The sequence below is a fragment of the Notamacropus eugenii genome, chromosome 5, assembly GCF_028372415.1.
Source record: "Notamacropus eugenii isolate mMacEug1 chromosome 5, mMacEug1.pri_v2, whole genome shotgun sequence".
In the NCBI taxonomy this organism is placed as follows: Eukaryota; Metazoa; Chordata; class Mammalia; order Diprotodontia; family Macropodidae; genus Notamacropus; species Notamacropus eugenii.
This window is the reverse complement of record NC_092876.1, coordinates 31167818-31189879: the sequence shown is the minus strand read 5'-3', so window position 1 is coordinate 31189879 and position 22062 is coordinate 31167818. Positions and strand designations below refer to the sequence as shown.

General features: G+C 54.3%; 1 protein-coding gene across 3 annotated transcripts in view; it reads right to left on the bottom strand.

The window, feature by feature from the left end:
* Nucleotides 1-21859, bottom strand: part of AKT2 (AKT serine/threonine kinase 2) — a 39787-nt gene extending 17928 nt beyond the window's left edge. Inside the window, exons 1-4 of one of the 3 annotated variants that reach the window (XM_072608217.1) lie at nucleotides 21681-21859; nucleotides 4495-4622; nucleotides 2485-2613; nucleotides 1304-1415 (exon numbers count right to left, since the gene is read on the bottom strand). In XM_072608217.1, the coding sequence (XP_072464318.1) occupies nucleotides 1304-1415; nucleotides 2485-2613; nucleotides 4495-4540 (287 nt within the window). In that variant the 5' untranslated portion in view covers nucleotides 4541-4622; nucleotides 21681-21859. Of the gene's footprint in view, nucleotides 1-1303; nucleotides 1416-2484; nucleotides 2614-4494; nucleotides 4623-17353; nucleotides 17505-21680 lie in introns of those variants that run through there. The other 2 variants (XM_072608218.1, XM_072608220.1) reach the window with 2 other exon arrangements.
* Between the last annotated feature and the right edge of the window lie 203 nt (nucleotides 21860-22062).

The window sequence follows — 22062 nt, the reverse complement described above, 5'->3', positions numbered from 1 at the left end:
AGCTTCAAAGGAGTAGTGGGTGAAGGACAGACAGGACAGGAGTCTCCTGGCGGAGATGGAAGGAGATGCTGATGGAGCCACCAAGGCATGGCTCAGGAAGCCATGGTCACTCTTCAAAACATCACAAGCCCATAACTGGGCCTCAAGCACTCCAAAGTTCCCTTAGGTAATGGTTAGGTCAAGCCAGAGACACCCTGAAACCCTGAGTCTCCATGCCCAGCCCTTCCCCACCTGAGTCTCTTTGATTCATCCTTCAAGTTTTAAGGGGATGGAAAGGAGATTGGAAAGGGCTTGAGAGATCATCATGTTTACCCTCCCCCTCTCAATTTTACAAATGAGGAAGTTGAGGCCCAGAGAGGTAAAGTCACTTGCCCACGATCGCAAAGGTACTTCCTGAAGAGGAGGAGACCTGGGATTCCATGCTCCCAATCCAGTGCTCCCCCCCCACACTACATTCAGATGGACCAAGTACACCATGCTCCCAATGGCTACCCCTGTCATGGGGCTATGCATACCTCAGGTGCCAGACACAGGAGAAGAGATGTACTAGACTAGAGCCAGGCCCCTTCATCCCCGCTTCCCCCACCCCACTCCCCAGGTTCCTTCCAGACTGTTTTCTGGTGCAGGACATGGGATCATTTGGTCAACGCCACACAGAAGATAAGAGGTCCAGAGGGCTAGGATGGGAAGGCAGGTGCTTGGACTCAGACCCCAGCCTTCCTCTATCCGTCCCCATCTGGAATGCCCATCCTCTCACTTCCTGCTCTGAAACAGGAAGACCCCTCTCCCACTGGCTCCAGCAGCAAGCAATCAAGAAGCCCCTTGTGGGGAGAGGGCATCAGGAAAACATCCACTGGGAAGGCAGTATATCCCAGGGAGAGGAATGCTACACGTGGAGTCAGGAAGACGTGGCTGCATGAACCTTCCCCTCATGCTCAGTGTCCATGGAGGGCAAGAGGGCTCTGAGCATTCTAAAGCGCTTCAGAGAAAAGGGCAAATGACATCTGTGGGTGTCATTCGGAACCATCCCTGTATTCCAAGGCCCTGAGCAATTCTGAGAGCCTCGGGGCCCACCCTGGTCTCGCTGGAGATGACCTCCTAGAGCTTGCCCTCCCACTCCACCATCTCTCTGGCTCAGTTTTCCCAAAGTGAACTAAGAAGGGTAACAGTTACTGTTTCCAGTTTAAAAGGCCTTATCTTCAAACTGCTGCCAAGAAAAATTATGAGGGGGCCAAATAGGCAAGAAGCAGCCGGGACCAGGGGCTGGCTAAGACCTGAGCTCTCCCAGGGAAGGAAGACATACCTCTCATCCGGAGAATCCACATGAAACGTCCTTTCAATAACCGTTGTCCACTGCAAGCAGCGGATGACGAAGGTGTTGGCCCGAGGTCGCTCTGTCTTCATCAACTGGCATTCTAGAGGGAAAGGGAGAGGTAGGGGAAATCAGGAGCCACCTTCTCCACATGGCTCTTCCCAATGCCCCCACTCCTTCCCCTCTTGAAATGACTGCAAATTGACTTTCTGTACTTTTTTTGACACTAGCTCTTCCCATTTCTCTCAGGCTGGAAGCACAGCAGTCACTCATGGGCCCCAACTTGCTGCTGCTTGGTACGCAAACCAGCATGAGGCTCTATTCCCCTGTCTAGCCATATAGAGGGGAGCTGTCCTATGGAGGGCCCTGCTGGGATGGCTAGCGGCCCCTGTTAGACTGGCTTTGGTCCTTCCACATGCTGCTCGGAGGTGGCTGCGATGCTCAGGAGCTCAACTGGCTCGGCTCTTGCCTCTGGATCCCAGTGCCAGGCAGAAAGCAGGGACAGAGAGAGCCCCAGAGCAAAGTCCATGGAGGATGACAGGAGACTGGAGTTCGAAGCCCCACTCTGCCATTAACCTCTTGGATAAGCCTTCGGAGGCCTAGATTTCACCCTCTGCATTAACTGAGCAGTAGAATCCTTATGGTCTTGGCTGTTCTACTTATAGACAAACTGACTGCACCAGAAGGGGCCTCAGAGAGCCTCATTTTACAGATGAAGAAACTGAGGACCAGTGAAGTAAGTTAAGGGAATTACCCTGAATCATCTTCTGTAAAATGAGTCCCAGGTCCCAGGCCTTTCACTACCTCACCAAGGTACCCACCTCACCCACTGGCCTTGGGCAAGCCCATGCTGCACCTGTGCTCCACCTGGTCAGTCCACGTGGCTGCGGCTACAGCCCTGCCACTGAGGGTCAGTGTGTCTGGAGGCAAGCTAACACTTGTCTGTGGGCTCCCACCTTTCCGTGTCATTGTGGGGAAAGTACATGCTAAATAAGTGAAATAAACCTAAACCCTGGTATTGATAACCCAAAGGACAGTGAGGCTCCCTGCCTAGGACAGTTAGGGCCCAAGGGCTGCCCTGGAGATAGACCCAGGTCTGGACAAAGGGATCTATGCTCTCCAAAGAAGGGGCTATTTTAATCAAACTCCCCTCAAAACTTTATTCAACAAACCTGCTACAGAAAAGTTATTTAAAGGGGGCAAACTCTGGTCAGGGACCTCTGGCCTCTCTTTGTAGCCAATGAATGAACCATCGCTTTTTAATAGGAAGTAACGAGGTCTCCAGGTCTTGATGTATTCACCTGAAAAGAAGAGAGGAGAGGTCAGAGTGAATCGGGGCCCTGCATCCCCAAGCTAATCCCAGGAGAGGGCTGATAGAGTGTGGTGGGTCCAGGGCCCAGAGGGTGGGCTTTGTGGAGCCCACAGGCAGATCCTGTCTCCCTCTCCAGCTCAGTTACATTCCAGGCTGTAGATGCCTGGGGAGTGACTCATCAGAGAGCCAGCAACAACAGGGACTGGGAGGGAGACTGGGGGAAGGGGCGGGATAGAAAGGAGAGGAGATGCGAAGGGGGAGAGGGAGAGAGCAAAGGCAGGAGGGGGGGAGGAGAGGAGAAAGGGCAAGAGAACATGCCCACTTCTGGGAGAGAAATCCTATGGCGGCGGCAGGTCTGGGAAGAGAGGGAGGGAAGGGGCCTCTGGCTGACAGGGCAAGGAGCTGGGTAGGACCCAAGTATGGCAGAGGTCGCGGGCTGCCGGGCTCCCTACTACAATGCCCCTGGGGCAGCAACCCCAGAACTGACTGCGGCTGCTCCATGGCCTCTGGCCCTAACTGGGGGCCTGCTGCTCAGCCCCTCTCCTCACCCCAACTCTTCTCCTGTTCTGGTCTCTTGGGGATGAGGTAGAGCTATGTTCTGGGACTGGGCAGAGTCCCTTTCACCCCAAAGAGATCTACTGTGAAACACTGATGCCAGCCTGCCCTTGGGGGGATAGGCTCTTTCCACTGAGAAAACCCAGGAGGTACAGTGGGAGCTGAAATGCTGGACAGCCTTGGAGAGAATGAGGGAGAGAAGCTGGCCCTAGCCCCTGGAGCTCTGTCCAAATGGCACTCAATTAGTGCCTCCCCCAAACACACACCAGCTGCTGCTCTCCTGGTACCTGGAGAAGGTGGCCCCTGGGGAGGGGGAAAGACAAGGAAGAGGGCACAGAGGCTTCAGGTAAGGAGTGAGGACAGTGACCCCTGAGGACTGAGGCCCTCTTGGCTGGTCTAAGCACAGCTCTTATCTCCATGGGATCCCTCATCACTCTGCATCAGCCTGGGGCTCTCACCAGCCCCCTAAGGACCCAGAAGAACAGGCCTGCCAGGACTCAGGATGAAATGCAGAAGCAGCAGCTACTCTGGGAAAGCCACTGAGGAAATGAATAGCCTTCCCAAGGCCTATCTCCCTACTCAGTCCCTGTGTACCCCATGGCCCAGCTGGTCAGCTCATTCCCCAATGGCTCCCCACCCAAGGAGAGGCCATGTGGCTCTGGCAGATGATGTCCATCTGACCCATGTGCAGAAGACACTGGTCCTGCTGCTGCTGCTACCCACCCACCTCCTCCTCCCTGCCTGGGGCAGCCGCAGCTCCCAGGAGCTCCCAGATCCACAGCAGGGCTCTCCAAGGGGCCCAAGGAAGCCAATGCCAGATGTGTCCACCCAGAAGCATGAGTGGGCTAACAGCACCACCCAGAACCGCCTCCCAACCATGTTTCTCTGGTACCCTAATGCTTGCATGGGCCTCTTTCCACAACAGTCCTAGGAAGGAGCCAGGACAAACAGCATTTCCATTTGGCAGATAAGGAAACTGAGGTTCAGAAAGGTGACCGAGTCCCGCCACCCAGCTGGCCCCTCCAAGTCCTCAGGGTGCTGGGAGGACCAAGTAGTTGGCCAGCCTTCCAATGCTATCCAGCTTTCAGCTCTGCCTGTGGGACCACACAGGAGCTGAGCAATTAGGGCTGGAGCAGGAGAAGGCCCCTCAAAGGTCACCGAGGCCCATGTCTCATTTTCCAGATGAAGAAACGGGTGCTCAGCAAGATTCAGTGACTTGTCCAGGGTCATATAGCTGGGACTGGAGACAGATCTGAACTTGGGCCTGACTCTGGCCCTTGTATCCTGGGGAGATCCCATCCAGGCTCTTCCTCACCTCTCTTGTGGAGCCAGCCTTCCTTGATGACGGACACCTCGTTCATGGTAGCTCCTGGCCTTGCCACCGCCTCGCCAGGGATGGGTCAGGTGAAAGAGCGCCTGGGGAGCCTTAATGAGCACGGTCTGCTGTGGAGAGAGAGGCATATTTCCACCAAGGTACTACTGTTCCCAGCGAGGCCTCCCTCTGCCTGCCCAGGGCACTCTTTCATTTTTCACGACACACGCAAACACACACACACACACACACACACACACACACACACACACACACACACACACACACACACACACACACACTGTACCACACACCCATGCCACTACATCAGACTATATACATACTTATACCGTATACATATCCATGCCAAACACACCATAATACACGCACCCCTCCACCCCACGTTCAGTATACCATACCATACCACACCCACATCTACACACCACACATCACACACATACCCCCTATACCATACCACGAGACAAACACGAATACCTACACCCACACTCACACCCATAATACAAAGCTAATTTGGATTAGCTCCAAGATTCAAATATTTCCCCCCTTAGGGCTGCCTGGGGGGTCTCTGGAAGGAAATTTAGGACCCCATCCCATGTAATTCAGTGCCAATGATCGCCAACTCTCATCCCCAAAGCCAGGATAAGTCACGTCTGGGAGGCCAGCTTCTCAGCAGTGAGAGTGCAGGGGGCAAACGCAGACCCACATAGCTGGGCCCCCTGAGAGGGGAACGCCACTTTTCTGGGCAGAAGCACTCTAGGGACAGGATGAAAACAAATCTGAATGGGGCTCTTCAGGGAGTCCCCAGGTAGATGGGGAGGCAAAATCAGCCTGAATGGGAAGGCAACAAACAGTTTGTGCCCTGGGGGAGTCCCTGGTCTGACAAGGGGCTGGGGGGCGGGAAGACACTTCGCTTCGGCTGCCCTAAGAGAAGGATCTCAAGGTGGCCAGCAGAAGGCCGGCCCCCAATGGGGCCTAGACTCCGCGTCACTCACATGCCAACAGGCTGAGGTAAGTGGGTGAATCAGACAGCCCCAGGCGGCCCCAACCCAGGCAGGACCTCTCTGGAGAGGGCCTTAGAGAGGCTGGCTTTAGGGACACTCTCAGCTGCCCTCACGAAGGCCTCATCCATCCCCTGGAGCACAGAGGCTTTCACCATGAGGTCCCAACACCCTCCCTGTCCTCCACCCTGGGCCTGAGCTGGGGGCTTCAGCAGCATGTCCCCCACCCCGACCATGCTGGGAGGAGCCAGGGTAACTGCACAGATGACTAGCCTTTAGTAGTTCCTGTGTATACAGCTAGCAGGCCTCTGGAGGGAGAAAGCGAGTCAGGGTCAGCTGCCTTCCCCACACCTGCCCGGAGCTGTTCTGGGAGAGGCTGCAGCCTGGACCCCTGGGAGGCCACAACCCAGGGACCCACGCCAGGGGCTCAAGATAGAAGCCAAGGTCCCTTCCCTCTCCCACCCCTCCTCAAAGAGCAGCTGATGCCATCGGCTTCTTCTCTAATTCCTGGAGCAGAGAAGAAACGCCTCCCACCTTCCATCTCTCCCATAAGCTCAGAATGGGCTTCACCAGGGTGCTGGGGACAGCTGTGGGTCTTACTGTCCCCTTCCCTCAGCCTCTGCCCCCGCCCTCAACTGGCCCCATCCCCTTCAAGCACATACATGTGCCCTCGGGTGCATGCGCACGTGCACGCGCACACACAGAGGCACGCACGCGCACACACATACACAAGCACACAAGCACATGCACATGCACCCTCTTCCAGGGCTTAGGGAGCAGGAAGCAATGGCGTTATCACAAGCCGTTCCGTTATCCAGGCCAAGGAAAGGGCATTTTCCCAGTTCGCCTGAGGACAGCCTCTCTGGTCCGCCAGCCAGGAGCCAAGGGAGGGCCCGTGAGAGGCAGTGATCAGCCTCAGAGGCTGGAAGCCTTCTGGGCATCATGTTTCTCCTGTTCATGTAGGGACTCCAGGGCAAGGGGCCAGAGCCCGACAGTGACATGCTGCCCCATGACCCACCCAGATGCCTTCGCCAGGGGCCTGTCACGGTCGGGGTTGGGAGTAGGAAAGGACATCCTTATTCCATCCATATTTGGAGTCCCCCAGACCTCAAGACTTCTCCCCTCCCCCGAGGGACCCATGTAACATTTGAGAAATGGTCTGGCTCCCCCTTAATTGGCAGGCTTTCCCCCAGGATGGTTTCAGCTGCTCTGTCTCCCCACAGTCCTAAGAGAAACTCCAAAGCTTGTTTGTTCTCCAGACCCCAGAAAGTTTCTGCCACCCTAGCCTGGCAATGCACTCTGGGTAGGTGGATCTGCTCTTTCCAGTTCAGAAATGAAACACACACACTCCTCTTGGACAGCAGCCCAGTTGAGAAATTCTGAAACCTGAACTCCCCTGCCTGGCAGTCATTGCCCAAACTCTAACAGGCTTGGCCTTTGCAAGGATCTGCCGTCATCCTACACACAGGGACCTGGGGCGCAGTGGAAAGAACACTGTCCCTATCTGGGCCTCCGTTTCCTTCCCAAGCAAATAAATGGCTTGGCCTGGAGGACCTCTCACACTTGACATTCTGTGATCCAGCAGAGAGACAATAAGACACTAAATACAGTAAAATAATGACCACTCTGAACCGCCCCCAGGACCTGATATGGGACCTCTGCTCGAGGTGGGGACCTCTGGCTGCTTTCCAGCAGGTTGCTGGTCAGCAGAGGAGGTGACAGCTGGAGGGAAGGAGGGACGAAAGTGCTACGGGGTGGCAAGAGGGGCTGCACTGGGGCTTCTGCTGGAAGAGCCTCGCCTCAACAATCAGAAGTTTCTGGCTGGAAAGTTCTCTCCTCCCACCAGATGGTGATGGAAGAGGTGAGGCTGCCAGACACAGGCCTCTCCTTACCCAGAGTCAGTGGGGGCTGGTTCCCCCCACATCGTCATCTACCTTCTCCCACAACTCAGGACCTGGTGAGACAGCTGGTGTAATCTGTACCCAAGGGACAGTAAGGCTGCCTAGCTCAATGCCAGCACAACCTCACGCCTGACATTTTAACACCGTACTCTCACCCCTGGAGAACAATATCCCAGATTCAGAGTATTTTAGAAACACAGAGCATCGTCAATGCATTAGTTCCTTTGGGAGGAGTGTACTGTTGGGCAGAGTGTTGGACCTGGGCTTGGAAAGACCTGGGTTCGAATCCTGCTCAAATGAGGATGCCAGGGAAGCATTTGGTGAACCCTTAAGCTCAACAGGAAAGGGGGCTCCCATGACCTGCTATCACTGCCAGGAAGATGTTTTGAGTCAGATAAGATGCTTCACCGGCCCTTGGGATTATCTTGTATATCCCCCCAATGGAACAGAAGCTTCTGACCTTGTAAAGACTCCATGGGCAGCATCAAACACATTAGAGGCACTTCCTGCCAGTGACTGACTTTTGACCCCCTCCCCCCTCTCCCCCCATCTCCCCAACATGTCTCGGGAAACAGAAAACACCAGACTGCTTCTTCACATCATACTGATGAAGAACAGAGCCTCTGTCACAAGCCCCATGGCCAGTCAGGGCCAGATGGGGCTTGGAAGCCTAGCCTCCTAACTTTTAGTCCATCGCTCATGCCATCACACCAAGCTCCCCAAATCAGATAACCAGCAGTGCAGAGTCACCACAACCAAGCCTAGCTGGAGCTTCGCTCTCAAGGTCTCATCTGTTTTCCTCTTCTCTCCCTCCATTCCAGCCCACATCCCTCAGAGGTGCCATGGGGATGGCAACAAGAAGGCAGAGGAAAGATGGCAGGCCGATGAGTCCCAACTCAGACTGTCCACCTGAAATGAACCCATTGGGGACCAAGAAGCAGGCACCGCTGGCATCTCGGGCCCTCTCGCCAGCACATCGTGTTCCTGAGGCCCACCTGTGCCCCACCACCTGCGTCAACTCCCAGTCGGGCTTCTACTGAGTGTGAAACAGGCCACCCGAGAACGTCGATCTAATTTCCTGGAAAAGGCCTGCTCTTGTCTTTTGTCTGGGATCAGGGCATTTACTAGAAAAGCAAATAAATAAGGCCAGAGGGGAAAAAACCCAACACACAGAGTAAATTAAGTTGAGAGGTTCTGCCAGATGCAAGCTAGTCTTCATCTGTTGCAGACCCTCATGAGGCCTTCCACCAGCCTCCCAGGGGAGGAAAGGAGGCTTCGAGACCCTGCCCATGCCTCAGTGCTGGTCAGAAGACAAAACGCAAAGCATCCTTGGCCTCATGGCGCTCCAAGTAAAAGCTGCGTAATCTGGATCTAGGCTTAGAGAATCTGGATTTGAATTTGTTACTGGGCACAACCACTTCAACTGTCTGGGCTTCAGTACTGCACCCATAGAAAGCATGAGAGAATGTGACAAGGGGACTCACCTCTCTGGTCTCAGTTTCCTGCCACAGAGCAGGTACTTACTAAAGTACTAAAGGCTGTGACTCCATGATGTCTGAGGCTCTATGACCTTAGGTCCCTTTCTAGTCCCCAGGCCCTTCCCCATGACCTAGACCAGCATCCGACCTCCAGACAAAAATGCTCTCATGCTCAGGGCTTGGTCAGTTCAGTCTCTGTTTGGGGGCCTCTGGCGATGGGAAACTCATTACCTCTCTGAGCAATTGAGTCCATGGTGGGACAGTTCTGATGATCAGAAAGGCTTCTCTTCTGTCCAGCTGAAGAATACTAGTACCAGCCTCAGCCCTAACCTGGCATCCCTCTCTTAGAGCAGAAGTGAGCTGAGTAAGAGAGTGGAGGCTGGCCCCCAAAAGGCCCACCTGGAGTAGGAGAAGGCCAACAAAGCCTCCTCATAACATACAGTTACTTAGCACACTATTACTTCTACCTATGAAGAGAACAGATGTTACATTATACCTAGCACTGCCTCAACAGCCCAATCTCAGAAGGCCATAAATGGCTCCCCCCCAGCACAAGCACCCCTAAAGACTTGCCAGATGGCTGCAGTCTGGGGAGTTTTCCGCCCTGCCATAGGCCAGTTTTCACTGATTGAGGCTGAGACTGTGCTGTCAGTGCCTGCTCTCTGAGGGCCTCGAGACCACAGGACTGCCGTCTGTACCAGCCCATCAATCTCCCAGTGTGGGAACCTGATTTTAAGTTTACAAACTTAATCACTAACTGCTTTCTGAATGCCTACTATGTGCTAAACCAACAACTGAGCCCCTGCAGTCCAGGATCCTCTTTCAAAAGACACCAAAAGATATATCCCTCCAGGTCTAATGAGAGGTGCCCAGCAAGAACAAGCCTGAACTTTTACATCCAAACCAATCTAGCAAGCATTTATTGGTGGTGAGTTGTGTCCAACTCTCTGTGAACCCATTTGGGGTTCTTTTGGCGAGATACTGAAGGGGTTTGCCATTTCCTTCTCCAGCTCATTTTACAGATGAGGAAATGGAGGCAAACAGGGTAAAGTGACTTGCCCAGGGTCATACAGATAGGAAGTGTCTGAGGCTACATTTGAACTCAGGAAGATGAGTCTTCCTGACTCCAGGCCTGGTACTCTATCCGCTGAGCCATGTGGCTACTCCAAGCATTTATTAAGTCTCATGTGCCAGGGATACAAAGAGAAAAGGAAAAAGTCCCTACCCTTACAGAGCTTATACTCTGGGGAAGATACAACTGGCAGAGTGAAGTACTCCAAGGAGATCCCATGACCTCCCTACCTCTGACATCTCCCTAATGACAAGGCAGGAGAGGGTCTCCTTAGGCCTCCCTCTAACCGAGAGAGCCAGGAAAGCCCTGAGGCTTCACTGAGGCCTGGGGTCATGTGAGAAGGCGGGTCTTCTCCTCTGGACAGACACCAAATTGCAAGGGCCAAGCCGCCAGGGCTCCCAACATCAGCCATGACTATTGGAAAGGGCGGAGGACAGCAGGCAGGCAGGTAGCCGAAGAGCATGGGGGAGGCAAGGAGAAATGACAGGGTTAAAACAAACCACCCACAACAGGAGCAGCAGCATAACACCCAAGAGCCACTGCTCGACGTGCCCGATCCTTTAATTAGTCATAGTTCCGAAATGAGTGTTTACTTGTCTTAGAGACTAAGAGACTTTCTAGACTCCTGGGTTTGGGATGAAGTCTTCAAAAAACCCCCAACAAACTGCCATGTTTCTGTGGAGAGGTAAGTCAGGAATGAAGGTTCAAACTAACCCCGACCTACCAATCTATCACAAAGAAGGACTCAGCTGATCACAAACTGCAGAGGCTCAGGTCCTCCGGGCCCCTGCCAACCCAGACCAATCACCTGGAGTACTGCTCTAAATAACAATCGGATTGGAAACTCCTTGAGGGCATACCCCCCAGCACTTAGCACAGGGCCTGGCACATAATAAAAGAGGTGCTTACTAAAAGTTCATTGATTGAAGTCCCTGGGCACAAGGGGCGTTTGGTGGGAGTCCCCTAAATACAAGGGAGAGGGTGGTCAGAGGAATGATGTAGCTCCTGGTTATCAGCCCCATCCAGGGAGCTTAGGACAAGGACTGTGATTCCCATTTTACAGAGAAGAAAACTGAGGGTCTGTTTAAATGGCATGTCCTGGGCAGTGCTGAGTCCTTCAACTCCAAAGTGAGTGCTCTAGGTTACAGGAAACATCAATAATGTTCAGTAACTTGGTCCAGGCCAGTGGAAGAAGAAGTATGCTAGGGTCTGAGTCTGGAGGGGTCTGAGTTCAAATCTTAACTCTGCTACTTAGTAGCTGGTTAAATACCCTGGTGAAATCACTGAACTGCTCAGGGTCTTGGTTTACCCAACTGTACAAAGGAGAGAAGAACAAATGAGTCTGTTCCCTCCTAGGGTCACAAGAAAAGTGATCTGTAACCCACAGGGAGCTCACAGGAGTGGGAGAGTCTTATGAAGTCCTTCCTTTAAACAGAGTAACTTCAAGGTAAAGGCTGGGAGAATCCTCAGAAGGCAGCAATTCCACACCCTTCGTTTTATCAAGTGGGAAACTGAAGGCCAAGAATGGGCAATGCTCTGTTCAAGGCCACACAGCCGCAGGGATCACAGCCGCAGGGATCTCACCCTCGCTCCACACTCCAGCCACTCCTGGCAGTGGCTGACAAGGTCAGAGGACAAGGTCAGGGGACCTTCGGGTTAGAGGTCTGCCAAGGTGACCCTGACAAAGGCCTCTCCTTTGAAGGTCCCAGAGATCTGGGCTTCAAACCCATCTTGTAGCCCCTACCTCCAACATTAGCAGCAGCTCAATCACAAGTCCGTTGTTCCCCTCACCTTGGCCTCATGCACCTTCTGGAAGGCATTTGTGCTAGGCTTGGGGGGGGAGGAGGGTATGGGCCAGGCCTTCAGCAAGCCCTCCCAAAGCCTGAGGGATGCAGGCAGTGCTGCCTCGTCAGCCCCAACTAATGGAGTCTGCTCTGGTCAGCCCAGCTAGAGCCAAGAGGAACGCTGACATGGTCCTGTGGGGAGCCAACCCCCCCAAACAAGACTGGGCCCCCCAGCTTGCTGCAGGCAGGCTCCCTCCATGGAGAGGTGAGAAACCAGCTTGTTGACAGCTGAGCCAAGGAGTTACTGAGCTGACCACATCCTGCCATCAGCCCAGTGGCTTCACCACGAGGACCACGGTGTCTCCGGCCTGGGTGGGGGGGCCACCATCAGAGGCAGGGGGCCTCCTGGGGACTATCTTCCTGGTCCCCCCAGGGGTGGGGGGTGCTGGTACAAGATGACTCGCTGTTAGGAAAAGTGTGGCTGGAAATAAATGAAGCCCCACTCCCCCCCAGCTAAACTCTCCATCCTATCCCTTCCCCCTGCCAATGCTGAGGCTCCCAAGGCTTGACAGTTCAAGCCAGAAGGCAGCTTCCCACAGGGAAGAATCTTTTCAACCCAGCTATGGCTGAAGGGGCATCCTGATACGTGGAATAGGCCCTCCTCCCTCTGCACCTCCAACCATCAGCCATGAAAAAGCTCCAGCCCAAAGGCCCAGGTGTACACACTAGAGTCTCCTTCTCTGCCCATCAGATAGCACCCCATTCCTTCCTCTGGTCACCCTCAGCTCCAATCCGAGCACCACCTTCCACTCACTACTCCTGCCTCCTGACAGGGCTCCCTGCTCTCAGGTGCTCCTCTCCAATCTCTGTGGTCCTCGAGGTTTCAAAGAGGGCTCTCCTCACATCCCTCAGAAGTCTCTAAGAGGCTTAAATGACCTAAGCCAGAAACCATGGGCCCTGCACAGTCTAGCCTCAACATACCTTTCTTCTAGTCTCATTCTCCCACTAGTCTAGTAAGCTGAACCCCACACTGTGTCCTTAAGCAGATGCTGAGTTTTAGGAGACAGCAGAGTATGGTGGAAAGGGCCTGGCTCTGAAGTCACAGACCCAAGTCAGAATCCTGTCTGTGACAGACAACACGCATCACCTTCCTTCATCCAGGAGATAAATGGGCTGAATCTGAGGGCCTCTGGGGTGCTCCCTGCTCAGCCTCTGTCCCTTTTTGCTACCTTTCCCACCTCTCCACCTTTGCTCACATCCTTCTGCTCTATGCTGATGCCTCAACAATGTCCCCTTAACCAGATCTGAGCGCCACTGGGGCTTAGTGCATAGGGCAGAGCATGGGCTCTGTCCAAAGCCTGCTTCTTCAATCCCTACTTGCTTCATCTACCAAAGAAGACCCTGGCATGGGAGGCCCCCAAGGTCCCTCTGGTCCAGCTCACTCTAGCCACAAGCATCTTCCTTAGAGGCCTACTATGTGCCAGGTCCTGCCCTCAAGGTGCAGCAACAGCAGACACTGCCAGGCCTCCCACGCTCAGCCTTCCAAGCCATACCAACAGCCCCATTTCTCATCTAGAACCTGAAGTTCTGAGGAGTGAAGGGACTTCCCCATTATTACCCCACTGAGCACTAGGGCTCCATCGCTAACAAGCACTTGGCAGGTACCCACTACGTGTTAAGTGCTGGGGCTCAATCACAAACATGTCAAAAACACCTATTATGTGCTAGGCACTGGGGATACAAAGACAAAGAATGAAACAATCCCTCCCTGCAAGGAACTTTTTAGGGAGACAACACGTACACTGACGAGAAGACGTTAAGTAGGCACAAAGTCGTTGGGGGTGGTGCAGCTGAGGAGAATCAGCAAAGCCCTCCCCATGGAAAGGGACATTTCAGTTGAACTTTGAAGATGAGAAATTTGAAGAAGGTGGGGTCAGGAGGTGGAAGGCACAGCCGTTACGAAGGCCCAGATATGGGAGATGGGAGTGCTGTGGATGGAGAACAGCACAAAATCAACTGACTGGAGAAGAGTGCACACGTGGGAGAAATGGGTATAACAAGGCTGAAAAAGGCAGGACTTGAACCCAGCCCTCCTTCCACGCCGGTCTCTCCTGAAGCATTTATCACAACTTCCCTGTTGTTCCTGTCTCCTGGCCTCCTCTCCAAGGCCCAGACCAGGACCCTGAGCACCACTGGCCACCCGATGATCTGTGGTACAGGCCTCGTGGCATACACCGATGGCCTCTGAGGTCTACCCCCCAAGTAGAATGTAAACCCGGGTGGGCAGGGCCTCTCACTTATTCTGGTATGCTCAGTGCCCTGCAGAGTGCCTAGCACCAATGAAGTTTGCTGAACTGAACTCAAGATAGGACTGGCAAACTAAATCGTCTTGGGCCCTGCAGACACCCCCAGACACAGAGCTCTTGGTGCCCAGGTATTCCTTTACCTTCCTGGATGGCTTCCACGCTGCTTTCCAGACACAACATTCTCTATCTCTGGCTTCCACATCTTTGCTCAGGCCTCAGCCCCTGTCTGCCTTGTCTCTACCTCTCACAACTGCTCCACTCCTGTCAGCTGCCTTTTAGGCCCCTCCAAGGGGCCATTCCCAGCTCCCTCAGTGCCTCTCCCAGCCCTGCTCTGGTCACTGTGTACAGATCTGGTATATCACCTAGATTTACTTATCTGTGGACACACTGGCCATGTCTCACCTTTCCATCTGCAGTCCTAGTGCCCAACAATATTTATTACAGGTGCTTAGGATTTATGGATTAACTTCCTGATTCCCTGAAGCTAAACTGCCCATTCCCTGGACTGGCTCCTCCCTGCCTCCCTCTCCTTACTCCAAGTCCCCCATGCTGCCACTCAGTAGTAAATAAAAGCTCAGAAAGAGACTCTGGCAAGAGATGGTGGCAGCACTGAAGAGGGCACAGAGGGTTGGATTTGGGAGTCAAGAAAGAGGGTCTGGCTATAAATCCCACCATGGGTCATGACTAGGCTTGTGGTCCCATAATTGAGCTGTCCCAGGGTTGCTGGGAGGATCCAATGAGATTCAATGAAAAGCCTTAGCCCAGGGCCTGGCACAGAGGAAGCACTATGTAAGCATCAGCTGTTCCTCTTGTGATGCTCAGCCTTAGGAGCATCAAATGAGACCCAAGATATCAGGGCCTTTGCCACCCTCCAATTACTCCATGACCCTCATCAATACAGTGCCCTACAGAAGGGACCTTCTGCAGAGCTGCAGGTGACTAGAGCCCAGATTTGGGACAGACCTTACTCCCCGAGGCAAGCCAAATCTTGGAGACCACATGAAGGCATTCTGATAAGTCTATGGCAGGGTTGGGGAGGCAGGAGACACTGGAAAGCATATCGCCTGGAGGGCTAAGCAAACAGCAGCCCACCTGGCCACTCCCTGCCACCAGTGACCTTTCCAGAGATGCAAGTTAACCTTCAGAAAACCAAAAACAGGCAGAGCCCAGGCTACCATCCCTACCACCCTGACCATGCATCCAGGATGTGCTGGGACCCAGTTTGGAGCCAGGTTTGGGAGGGACAGGGGATGCTGAGAAACTTCGCAAGAACAAAAAGCCCCCAAATGACATCCCCATTGTTGGCCTCCAACTAGAACACCAGCCCATGTATCTCCCAGGAGCACATTTCTCTTTCTGCTTGACGTGCAGAGCTCTCAGACCTCGAGCTAGAACCTGGGGTGGGGGGTATGTTTGAGGTATATACTTCCAGGAGATTGAAGGCAGGACTGAAGTTTCCAGATTTACCAAAGGATCCCTAGCAAAAAACTTCAAAGAAAGTGGGGGCCCATAGACTAGGGAATGGCTGGACATCTTGTGACATCAGAAGGTGTAGGGAGAGACGGCACGTGGGAGGAATCCAAAGGAATGTGGGCTTATGGGGGCTGATACAGGCTGGACAACACAAAAGAAAGGAAGAAATTGACGGCCAAGAACCATCCCAGAGAGTGGCCATCGGACCTCAGGCCAGGGCCCTAGGGGGCTGCAAGCCACATATCCACTTCAGCTTGGCCTGTCTTTTGTTATGGGGTGAAGTGGGGATGCGGCTAGGGCCCATGAAAACAGAGCCTGGCAACAGAATACATAGGAGACATTTTTTAAAATGAGGCAAGAGAATGGCAGGACCCCAGAAGGTCCCCCACATCCCAGGCTGCACAAGACTAGGGGAGGGGGAGGAAAGAGCGGCAGCAGGATGGGCTCTGTCAAGCCAGTATTCCTGCTGGGAGAGATGCGCCACACACACACACACACACACACACACACACACACCATATACACATAAGCATACACATGCCACACACATGTGCACACATGTGTGCACACAGGCACACGCCACATACTCCACACACATGCCACACGCACATGCACACACATGCATACACACAGATATACACGACACGCACACATGCACACACATTGCCACACACACACGTGCACACACACACACATTGCCACACACACACGTGCACACACACACACCTACCGTGCACCTGGCCCTGGGGAGCAAGAAGGGAAGAGAGAAGGCAGAGAACCAAAGATTTCAGGGAGCTTGGTCTTCTAGAGGGACAGCTTCTGCACTGAGTCTAAGTAACAGGCCCAAGGCAGGAAATAAACCCCCTGGACATCTCCCTTCCCTCAAAATGCCATCAGTGGGGGGGCTTTCAAGGGCAGGCTGGGGGAGGGGGGAACAACCTGCAGCCCACAGCGGCCTGTGACCTCTCTAATGATTGCTACTTCTCCTCCACCTTGCCACGCTGGGGCACAAGGCTCCTGTTGGGCCCTCCCCAGGGACAATGGGAAAGGCGATCCTCAGCAAGCTCCCTTCCTCCTCTTCCCCAAAGGCCCAGCTTGTGCCCGGGTCTGCTTCCCCCAATTGGGGCCTCCTCCTCCCTGGTCTTTCATCTGGAGGAGGCTTCCACGGCCAATCCCACCCCCGCTCCGGCCTCTCTGGCGAAGGCAGCAGTCACCTAGGGTCCTTCCCAAGGAGAGCCCCAAGAAGCTCTGAAACCCCAACCAAATCCAGTCGCAGAGTCTGAGGCTGAGACAGAGCCTCCAGTACCTTTCCTGGAAGCCAATCCACTTCCCCAGCCTGCCCAGCCCTCCAGGCTCCCACTCCCCTCTTCTGTGAACTCCACATCTAACAGACTATTTCCAGGACCACCAGATCCCTCCCTCCCCACCAGAACACTAGCTCCTTGAGGATGGGGATTCTTTGGTTCTTGTATTCCCAGCACCCAGCAGGACTTTAGCAAATCCCTGATGATCTAGGCAATCACACAGCTCCAAAAGATAATGACTGGTCCCGCAGTTAAAGGAGAAGGGCCTTAAAGAACTTCAGGCCAACCCCGCATTGTACACGTGGGGAAAGTGAAGTCCAAGGACATTAAGTAATGCTGCCACAGTAGGTGACAGAGCCAGAATCTGAATCCAGGTCCTTCAACTCCAAACAATTTGATCTGAGGTCATAGGGCTAAAACAAGAGCCTACATTCCCATGGGTACACATCTCACTTCTCAACCCCACCCAAAAGGAGGCTTCATCTGGTGCCCAGTTTGCAAGACTAGGCTCAGCCCATGACTTACTCTAGGTGCCTAGGGTGCCCAGCTGGTTCTGCCCATGACATGTTCCAGGTGCCCAACACATGTTCCAGGTGCCCAGCTTGGATCTGCCCATGACTCTCTCCATGCCCCAGAACAAGTCCTTTCCCTGGGAAGCTTGTCTCCAAGTCTCTTCCTGAAAAAAGGGGGTCAGGGGTAGGGTCTCCCGAAGGGCTCTGTGACGATAACTGGGCCAAACAAGCAGGGAAAGGCCACCAAGCCTGGGTGACAGACTGTCCTCCAGATGAAAGCTGAGCCTGGCCAGGCTTCACTGCAGATAAAGATAAAAAGCTGCTATCTGTGGTAGAAGGCAGAAAGGCAGGGGAGAGACACCCAGGAGCAGCCATGGTCCAAAACAAAGGAAACACCAGAAGGGTAGAGACCAATGCAGAAGGGCAAAGAAGAGACCAAGGGACGGTGAGGAGAAGAGGAGAGAGGGGGCAGGAAGAAGACAAGTACAGAAAGCTAAGATGCCACCAGGGACCCCACCATTGGCTGGGAACTGAGGGGCACAACGGATGCCAAGCCAGGAGCAAGAGGGGTCAGCTGAGAGCAGGCCAAGTTAGGCTTTGGGACGGAAGGACTTCCTCCAACTGAGAGCAATACAAAACAGGGAGGAGTGGTCTGGAGAGAAGCGGGGATCAGTTTCCGGGCGGGTGGGTGGTCGTCAAGCAGAGGCAGGTGGACTAGAAGCCTGGGCCGCTGAGACCCCTTTTTAACTGAAAAGCCCACATGACAGGCTTTGAATGAGGGAGAGAGAGAGAAATGGAGCTTCTGCTAACTCCTGGGTACAATTTCCAGGGAAGGTGTTCAGGAAGAGGCAAATTCCTTCTGAAGAAGAAGGCTAAGGTTAATATGTAATATTAAACAGCAAAGTACTGAGAGCTGAACAGGGCTGGGGCAGAGACAGGGAGAGGCAGAGCCCAAAGAGTCTCTGGTGTGTGCAAAGGGTCCCTAGTCTGCCCAAAGGGTCCCTGGCCAGTTTGAAGGCTCCCCAGCCTGTGCAAAGGCCTAGAGAGCTCACTCATAGAGGGAAAGAAATAAGCTGAGCCACCATCAGGTTGGGTGAGGAGGACCTAGATCAGAAGTTCAAGAGGACCGCAAGGCAGAGATTCAGTGTCCTGTGTGGCCTTCCTGGGCCAGACAGATTGTGACCGCCCCCCAGCAGGTGGATCATTAATCCCTTCTCATTTCCTTCCCACCCCAACTTCACTCAGTCCGTCCATACAGTCTGTCCTACTGCTCAGCTTCAAATGTGTCTACATGGGTCTTTTTGAACAGACTCCCAGAACATAAGACCCAGAAGTGACTGTGGAGATCATCTTGGTCAGCTACAGCACGCCCCCAAACCCTCCACAACACTTCCAATGAGAGGCCAGTCTGGCTCTGCTCAAAGAGCTCCAGAGATGTGGAGCTCACCCCAACCCTGGGGAAACCATTGACCTTTTAAAGAGTTCTAAGGGCCTCCCATTGGCAGCCTAGCTCCTCCTTCTACTCTCTAAGACCCAGAACAATCAAGCTAATACCTCTTCCACATGAGACCATTCAAATATCTGAAAGCACAACAGACAGAACGCTGAACTTGGAATGAGGAAGACCCAAGTTCAGATCTTAACTCAGTCACCCAACTTGAAGTGTGACCCTAGGTAGGTCATTTAATCTGTCCTCCTCAGTTTCCTCATCTGTAAAACAGGGATAATAACACCTCACTCCCAGGATCAGTTGAGCGAACCCATGTAAAGGACTTCGCAGACCTGAAAGTACTTCACATATTAGCAATTACAATTATCCAAAAGAAGCTTTTCTCTGCTACTTTCCCTCTCCTGCCTACACCAGAGGCGTAATGACAGGAAGAACACCTTCTCTGGTCCTCACCCAGGCCACTGCCCAAGAGAGCTGAGCATGGAGTCAGGAGAGGCCCACTCCCACCTCCCCACCTTGGTCCCTGAGCAGGGGCAGAGTGGGCAAACCAAGACTCCTCTCTGTCAAGATTGGATGAGAGTATCAGTAGTATCTGCCTCTTTGGGGACGTTGTGAGGATCAAAGGAAAGAATGGATGGGGAGCACTTTGAAAACTTCAGTGCTACATAAACGTTGGTTGCTCTTTGCTCTCCCTCCTTGGGACCCCCATGGAATTTCCTCTATGCCTCTCCATATACACTTAGCAAACTCTACGATAGTCTTTATTTGGGGAGGTCTTATTGCCTTTAATTGTCTAGGAGTTCAGGGAGGGCACAGTCCCTCCCCCGTAGGACCCCAAGCCAAGCAGGTGATCCAGAAATGTTTGTTGAATGAGTGGGGATGGGGGTGTCTCCTCAAATGGCCTAGAAACTCATGGGGGATAGGGATTATTCTCCTATCTTCACACACACACACACACACACACACACACACACACACACACACACACACAGACAGAACTGGACCTGCTGAGCAGCTAGTGATGTAGAAGTGCTTGGAAGTCAAAGCAGGAAAGAGAAAAGGGCTCGGGAGCCAAAGCACTGGGCCAGGTGAGGAAGGAGGATGAAGCTGTAGCTAATGAAGTCTCTCAGTAGACAGAGAAATGAATAGGCTGGCTCCTAAGAGCGAGCTAACTTAGACCACCAACAGTGCTCAAGCCCCAAATGGACCCTTTTTAGGGGTAAGGACAAACCCAAGACAACTCTTGTTGGACTCCTTTACAACCAATGAAGATGGAGAAACAAAAGGCGGGTGCTCCGACCCCTGGAAGGGCTTCTTCATGGTTCAGTGACAAGGAGTTTCCTAGCACCAAGGACCTGCTCACCAACAGGCCTAAGCAGCTTCATGGGAGAAGAAAGAAGCAGCAGCCCTGACTGATGACCCAGAATTAGCTCTGATTACCAGTTGCATAAGCCTGCCTGTGGGTCAGAGAGGCCTGGTGAGATGGTTGTCCCTTGAGGGTCAAGAGAGACTCAGACGTACCTCGAAACAAGACTAATGTAGGGTTTAGGGCTAGAAAGGTCTTTGGAGATCATCCTATTCAGCCTCCTCATTTTACAGATGAGGAACCCAAGGCTCAGTGGCTCAAGTGCCAATTATGGGTTCAGAAAGCCCTGAGTTCAGCTCCTGTCTCACGTGTGCCTCACGCGTGCCTCACGCAGCACAAATCTTGGGCAGGTTACTCAGTCAGTTTCCACCACGGTTAAATGGCAATCATAATACCAGTAGCCTTCACCTGAGGGATGCAGCGTGCCTCCAATAGGAAAGACCTTTGCAAATCTTGAAATGTGACATAAAACCAGAGACCATCATGATCATTGTCAAAATGATAAATGTAGTCGGTTGTTAAGGCTATTTTTTGTCCAAGGTCACCAAGGTTGTCAGTAACAGTGAATCAGGATTTGAATCCAAGACTTCTGGATTCTTTCCAGTAGACCACACTGAGGAACCAGCTGTTTGCACACTTGCCACCTCCCTCCCTGGAGGAAAGTGCCTCCTCCTCCTGCCTCGGTGGGGCAGCTCATCACCACCAACATCCTCCAGGGGAAACTCTCCCAAGCTCAGTGACACATGGGGAAATCTCTCAGTGAGATAGATAGCCTCCACGGAAGTGGCGGCTCTGAGGCACTGCCAAGACAAGGGGCACTTACACTGGAGGAAACAACGCTTCCCCTCGGACCGCAGAGGCAGCTCAAACACGCTGGCTGCCCGGTCACCCAGCGAGCACAGCAGGGCACAGGCTGCCGGCGTGGGGGGACCCCAGGCAGCACCCACTATGTGGCAGGCGGGCCGGCCCCTCAGCTGACTGCCCCTCACCACCGTCTGCGGCCTCCAGCTTCCCCAGGGGTCAGTAACCCCCCAGCCGACTGCCCCCCAGCTGCCTCGGGACCCATGTGCCCCAGCTATCCTCCGGGGTCCCCCCACTGCCCCCCAGCTGATTCCCGGGCCCATGGCCCCCCAGCTGACTGCCCCCGCACCCTAGCCCGCTTCCATGAGGAGCTGCCAAAGGAGGAAAACAAACTCTGACGGCGGTGGCGGGGAAACAATCGGGGGGATTCACCCCCAAACAGACCCTTGCGGGGAATGCCTCCCCCGGGCAGGGGCGCGTGCCGGCCTGCGATTCCGCGGAGCCCAGGCGCGGGGACACGCGAGGGCCGGGGCCGGGGGCGCGAGGGAAGCAGGACCCCCGGCCAAGGTCAGGGTCGGCCCGCCCCCCCCACCTCTGGTTGGTGACCCCTGCCCCGGTCCAGCCTGCGCCCCCTCCTCCAGGTCGGGGGCTCCCCCGCCCCCGCCCGGGCTCCCCGAGGGGAGGGGCCCTGCCGCCCCCGCCCCCTGGCAGCCCCCCCCTCACCTGTCACCGGCGGCCGCTGCGGGTCCTCGGCGGGCGCCAGCTCCCGCCCATCGCCATCCGAAGACGGCCCCCTGCGGCCCCTCCGCAGTTCCCGGGAGGCCGTGGATCGTCCTCCGCGTCAGGCCCCAACGGCTCGCGCAGCAGCTCCGGAGCGCGCGGCCCCCTCCCGCCGTACTGCTCCCCTCCCTCCCTCCCGGCCCTCCCTCCCCGGCCCGCGGCTCGCCTCCCCCGCCCGCCCCCTGGCCGGAAGGACCGCCCCCTCCTGCCACAAACAGGAACTGACGTGAGGGATGACGACCGAGGCACTCGGAGCCGGGGAAGGGAGGGGAGGCGGGGCTATCTGGAAAGCTGCAAGCGCGCAGACTCCCAGCTGAAGGACTCT